At 54.5% G+C, this 15,393-nt stretch overlaps 1 protein-coding gene across 7 annotated transcripts in view; it reads right to left on the reverse strand.

Annotated features, from left to right (window-relative positions):
• Positions 1 to 374: 374 nt before the first annotated feature.
• MVB12B (multivesicular body subunit 12B) overlaps positions 375 to 15,393 on the reverse strand; it is a 70,861-nt gene continuing 55,842 nt past the window's right edge. For 5 of the 7 annotated variants that reach the window (XM_086763738.1, XM_086763739.1, XM_086763741.1 and 2 more), the window contains 3 exons: positions 15,278 to 15,333; positions 13,466 to 13,525; positions 375 to 672 (listed from right to left, as the gene is read on the reverse strand). In XM_086763738.1, coding sequence (XP_086619864.1) covers positions 574 to 672; positions 13,466 to 13,525; positions 15,278 to 15,333 — 215 coding nt within the window. In that variant the 3' untranslated portion in view covers positions 375 to 573. Of the gene's footprint in view, positions 673 to 4,817; positions 9,625 to 13,465; positions 13,526 to 15,277; positions 15,334 to 15,393 lie in introns of those variants that run through there. The other 2 variants (XM_086763742.1, XM_086763737.1) reach the window with 2 other exon arrangements.

Raw genomic sequence — 15,393 nt, forward strand, 5'->3', positions numbered from 1 at the left:
TCCCTGCACTTATTTGTGAAAAATGTATATTAAAACCAAAACAGATCAAATGGAAAGAAATCACAGATGGTTTTATTCACAAGCAGTAGAATTAATGGCCTTCCCCACTCTTTATAAATATTGGAAGCAGATGAGTTCATTACTATTTCACTCTAATAAAGAAAACCTGCTTTATTTTGACAAGACATCTACTTATCTAGTGTTTCTACTGAATAATAAATCTATTTTCTTTGAAAAATAGAAGAAAGGTTATCAATAAACAAAAACCTGCTTGGAAAATTTGTCAATCATAAAATTCCCAAAGATCTTCGTTTCTGATAGCACAGAAATGGAATTTGAGGGATTTTGAAAATGTCACTAATTTTCAGAATAAAAAGTTTTGAAATGTTTACTTTGTGGTCGTCTTAAATTTTTACATCTTTCAACAAAGCAAGCAGAAAAGTGAAAACATCTGAAAAGGCTTTTGAAAAGAAAAGAGTCAGCACAAGCTGGATAAGCTGTGGGCTCCTTTATCTTCGAGAAATCTGCACACATGGAGCGGAGTTCAGGACTTTTTTTTTTTTAACCGTGCATTCAAATACTTCCCAGTTCACAATCCACGCTGCGTCGACTCTGCCAGACCTTCAAAGTGCTGTTGGCAGCCTTTCCTGCGCGGGGATAAAACATCTTACCCTGGGGAAGCAAAAGCTGAGTCATTTTTAACCCCAAACAACATTCACTGATGTGGTCATCTTGTTAGTCATGGAAATCCTGTGTTATTTCTATTTATGCTTCTTTCAACACTTATTAACCAAGAAGTGAGGGGGTTTTATTTTAAACGGCAGAAGATGTTTATCCTCTCCAGGGCCATGACTATCAGTTACATGGCTTATCCATCATTTCAGAGAAAGGAAAAGATTTTGAGAAACTCCCAAGGCAAGTTAATTTTTAAAGCTGTAGGAGGGAGTGGAGAAAAGAAAACAAACACCACCACCAAAGCCACAGGCACACAAAGCCGAACACAACGCCCAGCGCCGCGGGGACCGCGGCCGGCTCCTTCCAGCCCTTCGCCTGCTGCTCCCCCCTCTGACAAAGGGGGATTTCCTCGGGCAGGGGTGGCCAGGAGACACCTCGCCAGAGGCTAACGGCCGCTGCGGCTGCCAGGAGCACGAAGCAGAGCAGAAGGCTGCCATGGAAGTTCCAATTAATTTATCGAGTTTCCTTAGAAAACAAATTCTGTGAATGACAAACAACGTAAACCGGCTCCGCTGTCACCCTACGCGCCCGCCCAGGGCCGGGTCCCTGCAGCCCTGCAGATTCCCAGGGCCTCTGGTGCAGCGCGGAGGGGCCGCACGGAGCCGACGCTCCGGTACGAGCCGAGGGCCCGGCGGGTCAGCGCTGTCGACCAGCCAGGCCTCTGCGCCGTGGCGTGTGCTCCGGCTGAGACCCTGCGCAGGGCTCGCTGCCACGCCAGCTCTCCGTCTGGCAGCAAAAGCCCTTTGCAGACAAATTTAAATTTAGTTTGTCCAACAAGGGAGCATCGCTGTTGCTCCTGCGGGGGAAATCCCTTCCAGCACATCGCCACCAGTAACAGCCACGCTTTAGATTACTGCTGTTTCAGGAGAAACCCTGCAGAAATGGCAGAGAGATTTGGTGAATAATTATTATTCTTTTTAAACATTCAATAATTACCCCCAAATTCTGAGCAGTGACATTAGGAAATGTAAAAAATGAGAGGCTGAGCAGAAATACTCGGATGTTGGTGAAGTCTGGAGTATTTCAGCAGCGATCCCAGAGGCCTCTCAGGGAGGAGCACTGTGCACCAGCAGCGGGAGGAAGGGCAGCTCGTGCCACAGGAGTGGTGCTGGGTCCGACCACAAACGATAGCGCAGGTTGGAGGATGAGGGTTCTCCCTGGCAGGGGCGCCTGGAAGCTGGGCCGCATTTCCAGGCCGCGGATGCGCAGCCCCACGCTGCTGCTGGTGCCACAGAGCAGAGCCCACGTCCAGGGGCACAGCTAATTAGGCAGAAGCGGCTTTGATGTTTGCAGGCATCACTCGCTCAGCGATGGCTCTGAGGCAGCTCCGGTGCCTGCCCGCCGCACAGGAAGATGCGAGCCGGCACGCGGGACAGCCCCACTCTGGTTTATGTCCCCCCCGCGCCGCCCCCTCCCTGGCCAGGATATTCAATCAGGTGCTGGTGACGGCTCCCACAGCAGCTCCAAGATGCAGTTTCTTAGGTTTTGGTGAAACAAGTGGTACTCGCTTTCAAAAGGAGGTTATAAAAACATGTGCCTGAAGAGAATGTCGGGAACTTGGGTATTAATCTCCTTTAATTCAAAGGCCACTCAAAATAAGCGAGACAGAAATATTGGCTGGGGTGAGAGAAGATGCCAGAGGTCGTATTGTGCACCACCAGCTTGGGTCAAGTTCAGAAGAGCAATTTAACACAAAGAATAACAATTTCCAGTTTCAGTGGGGTGGTGTTAGCCTCTCCCTGTTTAGAAGTCCATGTCCCCCGGCGGGGCTCGCTGCCGCCAGCTGTGCAGGTACCTGCCCGCCCGCAGCAATGCCGGCCCGGCCACCGCAACTGGGACCCAGCATCACTGCCTGCCCGCGCCCAACGGGAAAGGCTCTGCGCCCGCGCTGCCGCTGGCACAGTCCCTGCGCTGGGTATTTCTTTTGCCAGATTTCACCCTGTCCTGCCCAGTAATGAGGCGTCTTCCCGATGCTGGGAGGTGGCCAAAGGGATTTCAGCCCCTGGCACCGCACGGGCACTGAGGGTGAAATGCGTGCGTCTGAGTCTCCCATCTGAGCCGAGGCCTGTCCTGGCAGTGTCCTCAGAGCCCTCCATGCTTGGCCAAGCACGAACAAAGCTGGGCCGCATCGGACAGACCATCAGTCACAAAAACACAGCATCTCCCCTGCAACTCGCACTTCTGTCCTTAACTGCCTCTCTTACAGCGCAGCCGTATTTCAGAGTTGATTATAAACTCCTGTTTATTTCTGCAGAATCCCAGTTTACAATATTTGTAAAAAAAGAGACCGTGGAGCCCGAGCTGGGCAGGGCCACTCTCAGCCTGCAGCAATGCGCAGCCTCCACCCCGCTGCGCCAGCTCCGAGCTGAAACGCAGCCCCAGAGAGCGGCTGCTGGGGTGGCCTCTGGGCGAGAAAGCCGTGCCCGCTGCCAGGCCACCGTGCAGCAGAGCAGGCAGCACCCAGGGACCTGGGGGCCAGGGAGCTGCGGTGAGGTACCGTGCAGCCCCATGCATGCTGCTGTCACACTGCTCCCTGCTGTCAACTGCTGCACGCTGCAGTCACCTGCTGCACGCTGCGCTCATGCTGCACCCTGCTGTCACTGGCACTTGCTGCATGCTGCTGTCACCTGCTGCACGCTGCTGTCACCTGGTGTGCTCACACTGCATGCTGCTGTCACCTGCTGCACGTGGCTGCAGCAGTCCATTGCTGCTCTGGCTGCAACACCAGGAGCTCCCTGCGAGAGCCATCACTGCCCAGAGCTGCGGCAGCACCGGCATCCCCGGCACGGGCAAGCACGTCCGTACTGGGGGGAAGGACCAGCCACGCACAAGCGTGTGCACGTTAAAATAATCAGCTCAAAGACAGCCGGTGCTGACAAGTCAAGCCCGCGCTGGCGTTCCCAAGCTTTGAGGCTGACCGTGACTTTAACTTCACCTCTTCATAATTACACACAATGCAAACTGTGCAGTCGATAATTACAGGTGCCTAAAGTTGTTAATCTTTACAGAGGATAAACAAGTCGTTTCATTGACACTGCCATCATTTACTGCAGTGACACACTTACTGCCACAAATATTTGGGGCACGGCCTGTGTGGCACTGTAGACGTTACGTGTGGTCCCTGGTGCTCCAGAAAACGCTCCAGTTAAGCTGTTCCGACTTCTGTGTTTTGACTTTGCAGCATAGATTGCAGGAGAGACATTTTGGACAGATTTTTCCAAGGCTTTTTATGTCTAATTGCCAAGGATAAAAACCACAAAGAGAAGCAAATTACCTACAGGGGGATCAGGTGCTCACCACTGAAGTTGACCCTTCAGATCCATGAGCAGACTGGAGCTCCCCGGGTCAGTGGAGACCGGCCAGCACTGCGGGCAGTCACCAGTTCCCTCCTCGGAGGCTTCACAGCCCCACCTCCAACTCTAACGATGCCTCTGCTCCCATTTCGTATTCCTCCTGTGCCTGAAATCAGGTCCCATCTTTGTAGGGTCCTTTGCCTTCCCGGGCAGCTTGAGAGCAGAGGAGTGGGCGTCCCTGGTCTCAGCCCTCACGTCCCACCAAAACCACTCAACAAGTCCCCGTGTGCCCCAAGCAGAAGCAAACAGCAACCTACTCAGCTGTGCCGGAGGAAAAAGCGCCCTTGCAAGTAAGTCTCTGGCATTAAAGCCTGCAATCCCTGTTCTTACCAAGAGTTTCCACACCAAGGACCGTCATGTGTGATGATTTCATATTTTCTTCCAAAACCAGGTCAGAGATCTATGGGTAGGAACAGCCACCTCTGTGGGGCACCACTGGAAACACCCACTGGGCGACAAACCTGGCTCTGCACCCCTGCAGTGGGTAAGGCTGACCGCGCACCGCTCTCACTCCTTAAGGAATGTCCGTCGGGGTACAGCGCCCGACGCCTGCTGAAGCCCAAGCCCACCGTAAGAACCATTACCTGTATCTGAAGACGTCAGTGCAACAATGGGACAGAGAGAAAAGAGCCGCTGGACCCAAACGATGCCCCTTTCCGCTCCCGTGAGTCACGGCTGCGGCCTTTTAAGCTTCTTAAACTCCAAATTTAAAACACAAAGCACAGAGAATAAACTGATTAAAACAAGTTTTATTTAACAAATTATATTAAGAATACAGACTAAGTTATCACACAATGAAACATCCCTTTGTAAAATACAGGAGGGTCATCTAAAATAAATATAAAACGTAGTAACATTCATAAGATTAATGCACAGTAAATTCACTTTCAATAACCCAACAAAATGCATAGCATCTTAAAAAAACACTTTGCAACTGCATAAAAGGTTTCTCTCTTCTGTTTGCATGGTGACATTTAAACTGTTGCTGTTGGAAACAATTTCACAGTAAACAACCAGAATATCCGAGCTGTTTGGTTTCCCTGCGTTGAATGAATTGAGCAGCACCTTACTGAGCGTTTCCACGAGCAGAGAGCCGCCTCCCTGCTGCACCGCTGTTACCTCATGGCTCAGGATACGCCACACCGGCACCGCTCGGCTGCCTCGCTGCCAGAGGGATTCCTGTCTGTTCGTCAAGGCTCGAAGGCTGAGGTAATTATTTGAATGCAGTGAGATACGCGTGCCCTTTAGGAGTGGAAACGGCTCTCTGGTGAGCAGCTCTGCCGGCACCCGCGGGACGCGCCCGCTGCCACCCTGGGCACGTTCCGGGGCTGCTCTGGGAGAGCCGCCGGCGGGCAGAGCCGGGGACAGACCCAGTGTCGCCCAAGGGCGGCGGGGAGGTGAAGGCCAACGTGGGACCGGCCAGCTCCAAAGGCCCAGTCCCATTTTTCCTGCCCCAAGAAGATTTTTAGGGCCCCACTGACGAGGAGGTGCCCAGACCTGCGGGCGTGCGCCCTCCCCAGCAGCGTCCACCTGGCACGTGCCGTGCCCGTGTCGGGACCTTCCCCGGGCTCTGCGGTGTGCGGGTGCAGTCTGGGAGCTCAGGAAACCGGTGGGGGCAGGGGCGGGCAGGAAACCAAACAAGCCCAAAGCTACAGACTACCAACAACCTCGCGCTACAAGGAGGCTCACAGGGATCCTCTCCTACAAACACCACGGGCAAACTCGGTGACAGTCAAAGGAAAAAGGGTTGACAAAGTTTATTCCTATGTAACTACAGCTATGAGATGCTCCCACAGGGAAGACACCTGCTACGTCTGTCCACACTTGAATTTTTCACAAAGTTCACACTCTACATTATTTTTCTGGACTAATTTCTTGCCTTTCCATTGTTAATACATCAGACAGCACAGCCTGGCCCGGACGGCCCACGGGCACGCTACCTGCTTTTTGCCATGAGAAATCCAGGAGGCAACGTGTCACCGCCGGTTCCCATCAGAAGGTGTATGCAAACCCCTCACTGCTGCTTTGCTGTCTCTGTTGCAGACATAGAATAATTTGGCAAATTATTTCTCCATCAGCACAAGACTAAGCTACCTAGAGACTAGTTTTGTTCTAGAAACAGAGGCAAGGTAGCCAAGCACCCCTGGTGAAGCTCTGCAAATCCACTTCTCTCGCTTTCCACTGACTCATCTCCTCTCCTTATGCTCCAGAAGGCTTCTCCACAGCCAGAACACCAGCATCAGGCTCCCTGAATATTTACTGCCTGGGCCAATGCTACCACACTCAACTTCCCGACAGGGAGGAAGCAAGATGCAGAGAGATGCTGGTACTGGCTCTGGCATGTGCCAACGGGGAGGACTTGCTGCGAGGATGCAAGGGCCAGCCTTGCAGTGAGCTGCCAGGAGTACAAACGTTACAGAACAGCAAATAAAACCTGCCTGTGGAAATGCTGACCTGATGGCCAAGATCCCAGGAATTCAGAGGTGCAACAAAAACGCTTCTTATAGTCAGTGGACTGAGAACACGACACATGCAGTCAACCACCCTGCGCCGTGTGTCTCGCTGTGCTTCCAAGCACTGGCTCTGAGCCCCCTCCCCGTTGGAAATGCCCAGTTTTCCAGCCCTTGGCCAGCAGGTCTGAGAGCTCAGCTGGCTCTCAGCAGCTGCAGCTCTCTGCTTAGCACACCTCTATTGCATTTGTACTGAGAACTGCATTTGCACTGCTTATGCTTCAGCACAGGCTATCCTTGCAGCGCCACAGCGCAGAAACACTCTGTACAGATCACACTGAGCTTTCAAGTTTCTCTGCAGATGCACCCCTGAAGCAGCTTTGCTAGACCAGTGTAAGAGAGGGAAGAGTGAGCACCAACTATACAAATACATCCTGAAGATTTCTCAGGTGCTCTTCCCAGGTGCATGTCCTGCCAGAGTTTTGTGCCATCCAGTGTTTCTTGCAGGCCACTGATGAGAAAGTGGAGCTCACTAACTCTAAGGCAGCTCCACAAACGTTACTGTTGCTGTGAGTATTAAAGCACCAACGTTATCTACTGATGCTCCGTAAGCTAAATCTCACAGGAAGGGTCTCAAAGCTACGCACCCATTTTTCCAAGACATTCCCAGGGAGTGCCCCACTGGACGCGGGACTCGGCAGCAATCTGAACCTGTTCCTCACGGAGCGCTCCAGCTGCTCAGCAGTCAGCCCTGCCTTCAGCACGGAAGATGCGGCTCCAGGAGGGGCTCCTGGCAACCGTTTCCCCATCTCCCAGAGGCAGGAATGGCCCCTGGAGTTCTGCAGACTCTGCGCTGGCTGCCCTGCACCAGCCCGCAGCCCTCGCTCCTCCAGTACCAGGGAAGGTCAGCTCTGGGCAGCTCCCGCATCCCAGGGTACGAGGAACACAGCGCTGCGGACAGCTCCTACCTACCTGCAGTGTCCACCGAGCCACAGGAGAAGCTATCAACAGATGCCACAGGAACTACAGAACAAATTACAAGCAGAAAAATAGAAAGACAAAAGATGGATGAGATGGGCATAGTAGTACAGCATGGAGTGGATTTGAACTTCAAGTGAACCTGAGCCGAATGACCAGGCTGCCATGGTATGTTCATTTGTCGATGTCGGCATCATCAATCTAGCCTTTGTGAAGCTCGGCAGTGAGGTCTGGCTTTGCTTTCCTGCAGGATAAATAAGAACTAAAAATGGTGCTGCAACCTCCAAGTAAATGAGCACTTCCCGGGAGTCACCCAGCCCTCCAGAGCTGGTGCAAACGGCACAGCCCTAACTCTCCTGCCCAAATGCAACACACCTGCAGCCAAACCAGCCTCTACCTTCCAATCGCACAGCCTTGCTTTATGGAGGCAGTGTTACAAAATTATTTACCTGACTGGAAGAAGTTGAAGAAAAGACTTGGAATCAGTCTGTCCTGAATGTTACGGTATTTTGTGCTCATTATCCCAATACGGTATGGTGCCTTAAAACCAGAAATGAATCTTTGGACAAGAAATATTTTACATATGTACAAACAAAAAATACAAGCTGACAGTACAAAACCTACCGTTAGTCACCATTCTGTCCAACTAGAAAATGCAAGATCAATCAAAAGCAGTGCAAAGCAGGTCAGGGCATAGGTATGACCCACGAGAGCGGCAATACTGTTACTTGTTACTATGGCAATTGCATTTCAATAGCATTAGGTGATCAGTACTTTACAATACAAAAAGTTGAACGTTTTAACACTTAAAAATTGCCATTTTGCTGCCATGATGTAGCTTTGTTCTACAGCAGAGACTTGAGAAAGCAGCATGGAGTCAGATGGGCACTTCTAAATAACTTATTACAGCAAGAGACTTCTCCAAGACATGCGTCTGACTCGGGAGCGAGCGAAGGTCAGCGATCACAAGGAAGCTGAGGTCAGGGTTTAATGCATCCCACTCTCATCCTGCACTACGTCAGAGTTCAGTGCTTCCCCGAGAGGGCACAAGGGAAGAGGCACATCTCTTGTTTTAGCAGCTAGCGGGGCAAATATTAGAAAACTGTCCAAAGTGACGGGCAGGTGAAGCACCCACGTTGTCAGCAGGGCCCCAGCTCCGCAGGCAGCGTGGCCAGGAGTCAGCGGGGCGCTGCCAGGTCTGCCCGGGCCACTGCCAGCATCCAGCCCGGAAAGAAATACAGGACGTCTGTCGCTCTCCGTCCTGACGGATACCCGGGCACTCTGCGCAAAGCAGAGGTGCTCTGCAGTGCATCTTGTGCTCTGCATGCCCCTCCGCCTCACCAGTGCTGGGGAGAGGGCCCAAGGCAGGTCTGAGCGAGCGACCCTGGCTCTGCCAGCCAACAGCAGAAACAAGCGACCACAGCCTGGGGCTGATCCCGGCCGCAGCAGAGCTGCTGCGCGCCCTCACCTCGATGGAGGCAGGTACAGCATCCGCTGTGGCTCGGTGCTGCCTGCTGGACTGAGCGCTGCAGGGGCCTCTTGCAACGACGCATTGAGAGCCCATCAGCTCCACATCAGTTCGGGTGGGGTGCCCAGGGCCTTGCGGGTTAACCAGCCATATCTTTTAATCTTCCTTACTTTTACGGCTTGCTGCTGAGCACGTCTTGATGGTCTACAAGCTCATGGCTTGCTGCTCGCAGCAGTTTGTTACAGCTCCAATTTTTTTGACTGTCCTGTCGCAGGGGTTAGGAACTGGGGACAACGGAAGGGCTGCCGTCAGGCTCCGAGTCACGTACTCACGTGGAGAGGCGTCTGCAGCAGTGAGGGAGGGTGGGGGCAGCTGCCGAAGGGTTGCACAGTCCCAACGCATGGAGCAGCGTGTGCAGGAGGAGGTGGTGCAGCGCAGGGCGGGTGGTGATGGCCGGATGAGCAGAGGTCTGCCGGGACGGCCCCAGCGTCGCATCCCGCGTCCCGCTCAGTAGTATGCACGCACACGTCTGCTCCAGCGCCAGCGGACCCTCTCAGGACTGCGGGACTGGCGGGCACCTGGTGGGGCTGGGCGGCAGGCGGGCCGCCGCGCTCTGCTCCGTCCGGAAGCTGTAGTCGTACTGCGGGGCAAAGCAAGACAGAGGGAACCGTGGGACACTGCCCGACGGCAGCCCGGGTGCGCAGCCACGCTCCCCAGCCTGTGGCGGGACGATACAACAAGCAGAAAAATGAGGTGAGAACCCGGCCTGGCAGCACCCTGAGCTCTGAGGGCAAGCCTGCTGGCACCGCCTGACCCCATGCTGGTAACCATCTCAAGGCAGGACTCACCCCCCTGCCCTAAAACCCAGCGTTAACACAAACATGACCACACTCATCCTGCGCACAAAGCAACCAGTCGGAAAGATTCTCCTTTACAGGCCTCATCTATACAAGCTGGTACCACCACAATTAACATTTGTGGTTTGGCAAGGTGGGTGAAAATTCCTACATGGGTGTCCCTGCACCCGCTGATGTCACTGCAGCTGGCTGTACGCTGCCGCAGCCCAAGAGATGTCTCTGCAGGTGACAGACATCCTCGCAGCCGAGGGACATCCCTGCCGCAGGCTGGACGCAGCCGAGCGGCCTGGGTACCGCAGCACGCGTGAAGCATGCGGTAGCACGGAGCATGCCGTCGTGGAGCGTGCCGTCGCAGTGCCATCTCGTGGCACGCTGTGGGCCACACCCCGACAGCCCCAGGCCCCCCCGGGCCCTTGCCGGGCCACAGCACCCCCAGGAGAGGCCGGGGCTGCGGCGGCTCTCCCGCTGCGGGTGGCACAGCCGAAGTGGAGCAATGGGCCAGGGCAGGGGCCACAAGTGGCCCCGGCGCATCCACTGTAAGGGCTCTGGACATAGGCTGCGTCCCGTGGGTGGCTCCTAGGATGTCACCACGATGCTCCTCCGTCCCTGCTCCTCGCCAGCCAGCCCGGGACGCAGGATGCACACTACCAGCGAGGTGGTTCCGGGAATTCAGCACCTTCGCTGGCGCCTGGATCGGCCGCAGGCGCGGGGACGGAGCCCGCAGCCGGAGCGGCCGGCGGTGCCGGGGCCGCCGCGGGCTCGCCCCCGCTGCCAAGGCCCCTCGGAGCTGCGCGCGGGCTGCGCGCTCCTTGCGCCGGGGCCGGGGCCGCGCCCGCTCCTCCCGAACGCCGCGCCGGGGGCTGCACGGGGGCGGCCGGCCGGCAGGGGGCGCGCGGGCACCGCGGCGCCTCCCCCCGGGCGCGAGCGGGGCGGGAAAGCCCCGCGCAGCCCCGCGCAGCGCAGGCCGCGCGCCTCGGGTCCAGGGCGCAGGGGGCTGCGCGGAGGAGCCGCCCCTCCCCGGCTCGCCTTTTAATTGGCAACCGCGTCTTCATTAATCTTACCTCAATGTCATGATGTCACAGGCTGCAGCGCCAGCCCCCAGCTAAACAAGCAATAAGCCTCATTTTTCAACACACAAACACATAAAGATGTCAGCTCAAACTGTTTACTAATTAACACTTAAAAAGACACAAATTAGATATGCGTGGCTAAGAGCAATTATAATCAAGACGAATTTCTCTAGTCATTTGGGAACTGAAAAAAATGCCTAATTGCTGGAACCAATGTTTTAAAAACTGAAATCATGCCAGTTAGCAAATATGTTCATTTAAAGAACATTTCATGTGACTACACTCTGGAGAATTGACTACAAACACGAGAACAAGGAGAAATATTTCTGTATAAAATGAAAATTTTAAGCTCTCTTAGATTTACAACTTCTTCATTAAAAATATTTGCAAAGAGCAGCCCATGAAAACTTGTAGCAATTAAGTGGTTAAATGAACTGCCTTCCTTGTCAGTTTAAAAGGAATGATTAATATTAGATGCTCACTTTGCTAATTAGACTCTCTCCAGACCTTTCGCTCAACGCCAAGCTAAAACGAGGCCGAGGTGCGTGCTGCCAGTGCCCCAGGCCCACGGCAGCCCAACGGCTGCCCACGCTGCTGATGGCCACGTGCCACCGCAGCACCCGCTGCTGCCAGAGCCACGCGGTCCCGGCGCCTTCACCCGGGACGGGCAGCAGCAGCGAGGACAAACCCCTCTGTGGCCCCGCAGCGAGAGCCAGCGGCAGCAGCGCCGGGGCTCTGCTCCTCTCCGCCCTACGCCCACCAAAACAGCCGGGGGTGAGCGCCGCCCTCAGCTGCAACCTGCCTTGGCCCGCTGGCTTCAACGCCTCTCCATCCACCGCTTCCTCACGCGCTCCTCGGGCGCGGCTGCGCGGTGCCCGCGCCTGCGGCCGTGCGACGCTGACTCCAGGTGCGGCCTGAGCGCGCAGAACAGGGTGTGGGCCTGCTTCCATCCGTTTTCCTGAAAGGGCGCGGGCCTGTCATTCGGCTTGCCTCACAGCTCGGAGCATGGGTGCGTGCATGTGCAAACGTGCCGACAGAGAACAATAACTCCTGGAATTCTTCAGGAATATTTTTTGCAAGGCATCCAGCTCCAGGGAAAATATTCTCGCTGCTTTGGAAATCCAGAAGATTTGCTGTAATGGTGCTATTGCTTGCAAGGGAAATAAAGCCACGCAGAAATTCACAATATTTATATGCGTAGCTATCTACGTGCAGACAAGATGCTTCATCAAGGAATATGGGCTGCATAATTATACTTTTCATTACTCTGAAACGCACGCAGCCTGTAACGGAGCAGGAGGGTGTGGGCAGAGCCAGCAGGTATCAAACTCTCCCCCCGAGGCCACTCAAACGGCCCCAGTGCCGGTGCCCCCACACCCCGCAGGCCTGCGAGGGGCACAGGGCAGGGCCGCACAGCCCACCCCTCCAGGCAGTGCCCCGAGCTGCCCAGACCGCTCCCGCACCAGACACGCAGAGGGGTACAGAAGCAAACCCAACGCCACTTTGCTTCCGCTCCAGCAAAAGGGACCCACGGCCAGGGGGACAGGCATGGGGGCCACCAGCCCCAAGCAGCCCCGGCTCCCAGCACAGCCAGTCCCCAACAGAAGCACGGCACACACGCCACGCGGCGGGACCACAGTGCCCGAGGCAGCAGGTGCTTCAGCCAGCCATCGCCCCCGTCGGGCAGCATCTTCAGAGACGCCATCGCTGCTGCCCCGGCCCACCGCGTGCCTGGAAAGCCCTGGCAACCAACCACCTTTTCGCACTCAGACAAAACTTTCAGGCAGGAAAAGAGGATGGATTTAGGAAACTGGACTCACAACTGGAACCAAAAAGTGGAGAAGCCATGAAGTGTCTGAAGTTTTGCTATGCCATCTTCTTACTCTCCGCCTTTAACCCAGCTGGTCAGTGCAAGGGAACACGTTTGTGACAGTCCCCAAAGCAGCACTTGCTGCTGAGACAATTTTCCTCCTGGTCCGAGACTCAGCTGAGAGGCAGCCCCTGCAGAGCAGGCCGCTCCTCGGCACCGTGCAGCCCAAGTCACGGGTGTGCCAAAACGCTCCCTCGGGAACACGAGACCACCCTCGGTCTAACGGCTGTGTCCTCCCCGAGCTCCTGGAAGACTCAAGCTCACTGGAAGGGCAGCCTGGTTTTCCTGGTAACAAGTTACCAGCACCATCAGACTGAGAAATGATGAAGTAGTTCACCTGACATTGCTCAGTCAAGTTCATTTGCTTCCCTGAGACGCAAGAGGCAACCTAACACAAACAGCATCGTGCGTGTAACGTGTTTTGTTAATAAACGAGAAAGAACGGTTAAGAGAGGCACCTGGAATTAAACAGAGGGTAGCAGACTTTGCCATCAGATTCAACACCTAAAGCGTCTCACCCACGCAGATCACAGAGGACGTCCCTAATTCTGAGTTCACTGTTGGACTCTGTGTTGGCTTTATCCAGCAGCAGTGACTTGGAAAAAGAAGAGAGGCCTCTTCCTTCAGGGAAGGGATCTTACAGCTCTCACAACGCTTTTGCTTAGTGCCTGGCCGGGTACCTACCTCCTTCTCGATTTCTGCAAGGGTTTTGATTGTGATGCCCAAGAGATCAACTGGCTGCATCTGGCAAGAAAAAGAGAAAAAAAAAAAAAAGAAAAAGAAAAAAGTCAAATTTAGGGTTATTTGGTTTTGTTTTGTTTCAAGTCAGCACATACTCTATCACCAGAGATTTAGAGGCACCATCTGTAAAGACAAGCATAACCCTGTTTCTCAGCCCGCCACGTGAGCGAGGCAGCCGCAGGCGGGTTAGGGCCAACAGCTCTGACGCCTCCGTCCCGAAGCGGGGACAGCCGAACCCAGCTCAGCGTCGCTTGCACAGGTGATGCTCTGCCACTCCCTGCCGCAGGATGGCTGCTCCTGGGATGCACTTGCTGACACCCTACGGACTGTGTACGGCCGTGGCGTGTAGGCATGAGCGGTGCCGGCTGCGGGAAGCCCCAACCACACTGACCATACGGTGGCAATGGTGTCTAAAGGATCCGAGGGGAGGATTAGCACGACCTAATCTCTCTGCATTTGTCCTCACAGCAGGGACTCCAGCTTTCTGGGAATAACGGCCCATAAACAACCCTTTCAGAAAGTAATGGTTGTGAAAAACCACATCCGCTGCACACGCTGGTTGTGTCAGCAGGAAGAAGAAAGCACAAAGCGTGAGCATGACATGAAAAACAAGACACAGCTGATGGCTTTGGTGTTTGCTGTAACAGCTTCTTGTAAACTGATTTTTAAAGAGATACTATTTCAGGACTGGATAGAGTAGGGAACCGGTAACGGGATGCTGAGCCTTTGAGCTCTGGATCACCAACTTAAATTAGCTCAAAAGCCATTCTGAACCGGTACCGGGGTTTCCATTTCGGCCAAGCAAACCTGCCCTCCGCCAGCCGTGCAGCACTGGGCGCCGAGCAGGCAGGACGCAGTGCCCTCCCGAGCTCGCCCCACTGCCAGGCAGGAGCCACGGCCACCAGCAGCACAGGCACTCCGAGCAGGACCCTGCTCACAGAGCGAACTCGCTTAGAACTGTGCCGTATGTGAAAACAACCCAGGCTGATATTTCGGCTCAGATAATCTCCCACATCAGAGGGCAACAGGAATCCTAAAATAATTTTTCCTTCCCTGCTCTTGCTCCCTGGAACCCAGCCAAGGTCCAGCTGTGGCATCATTAAGACTCTGTAAGCTGGAACTGGAGAACAGGAGGGCATAGCCTCCCCTTCAAACTGGAATTTGGCCAGTGCAGCCATGGCAACCCTGCTACCCCCGTCAGCTACAGCCGCTTGCAGAACCACCAGTGCCCATCACGACTGAGTAGCTCGACCTGGAAGATCCTCGCCCACACGCCGCTGCCTGGCTCTGCCCACGCAGGGCGTGGAGCCGGAGGAGCCTCGCGGCAGTGCCAGCACCGGGAACCATGCCGCTACCATCGCCTTGAGCTCCTGGGGTGCAGAAGGAAAGTCATGAAGTTGACTGCACTAGGCCACCTCCACGTCAGGTTAAATCCAGGAGGGTTGTACATTTGTACTCTCTTAACAATCTACACTAAGAAATGGGAAACGCTTCCAGCCCCAGAGTTCCATTGCCATTCCTACTTCTGACAGCGGTAAACCTTCACCTCCCGGGAGAATTTAGTCTTAGGAGTGATCTGGCAAAGCCATTCCCACCCGACGGGAAAGGGCTGTGAAGCACAACCTGGGCCACCCCAAGCACTTGGGTGTGTATGAGGCCTCACAACAGAAAAGCTGCCAGAAGCAGGGAACTTGTGGTGATTGCTCTTCACAAAGACAGATTTCAGACACTGGGAAAAAAGCGAAGGCAACTCACCCCTTCAGGAGTGCAGGCAAACTTCTCCGAAATCATAAAAGGCACTCCGTCCATTGCTGAAAGGGACAAAACCAGCAGACAGGTCACATTTCCAGCTGATTTCTGACAGGCAGCTT

Source organism: Chlamydotis macqueenii, chromosome 20 (assembly GCF_036417535.1).
Source record: "Chlamydotis macqueenii isolate bChlMac1 chromosome 20, bChlMac1.mat, whole genome shotgun sequence".
Classification (NCBI taxonomy): Eukaryota; Metazoa; Chordata; class Aves; order Otidiformes; family Otididae; genus Chlamydotis; species Chlamydotis macqueenii.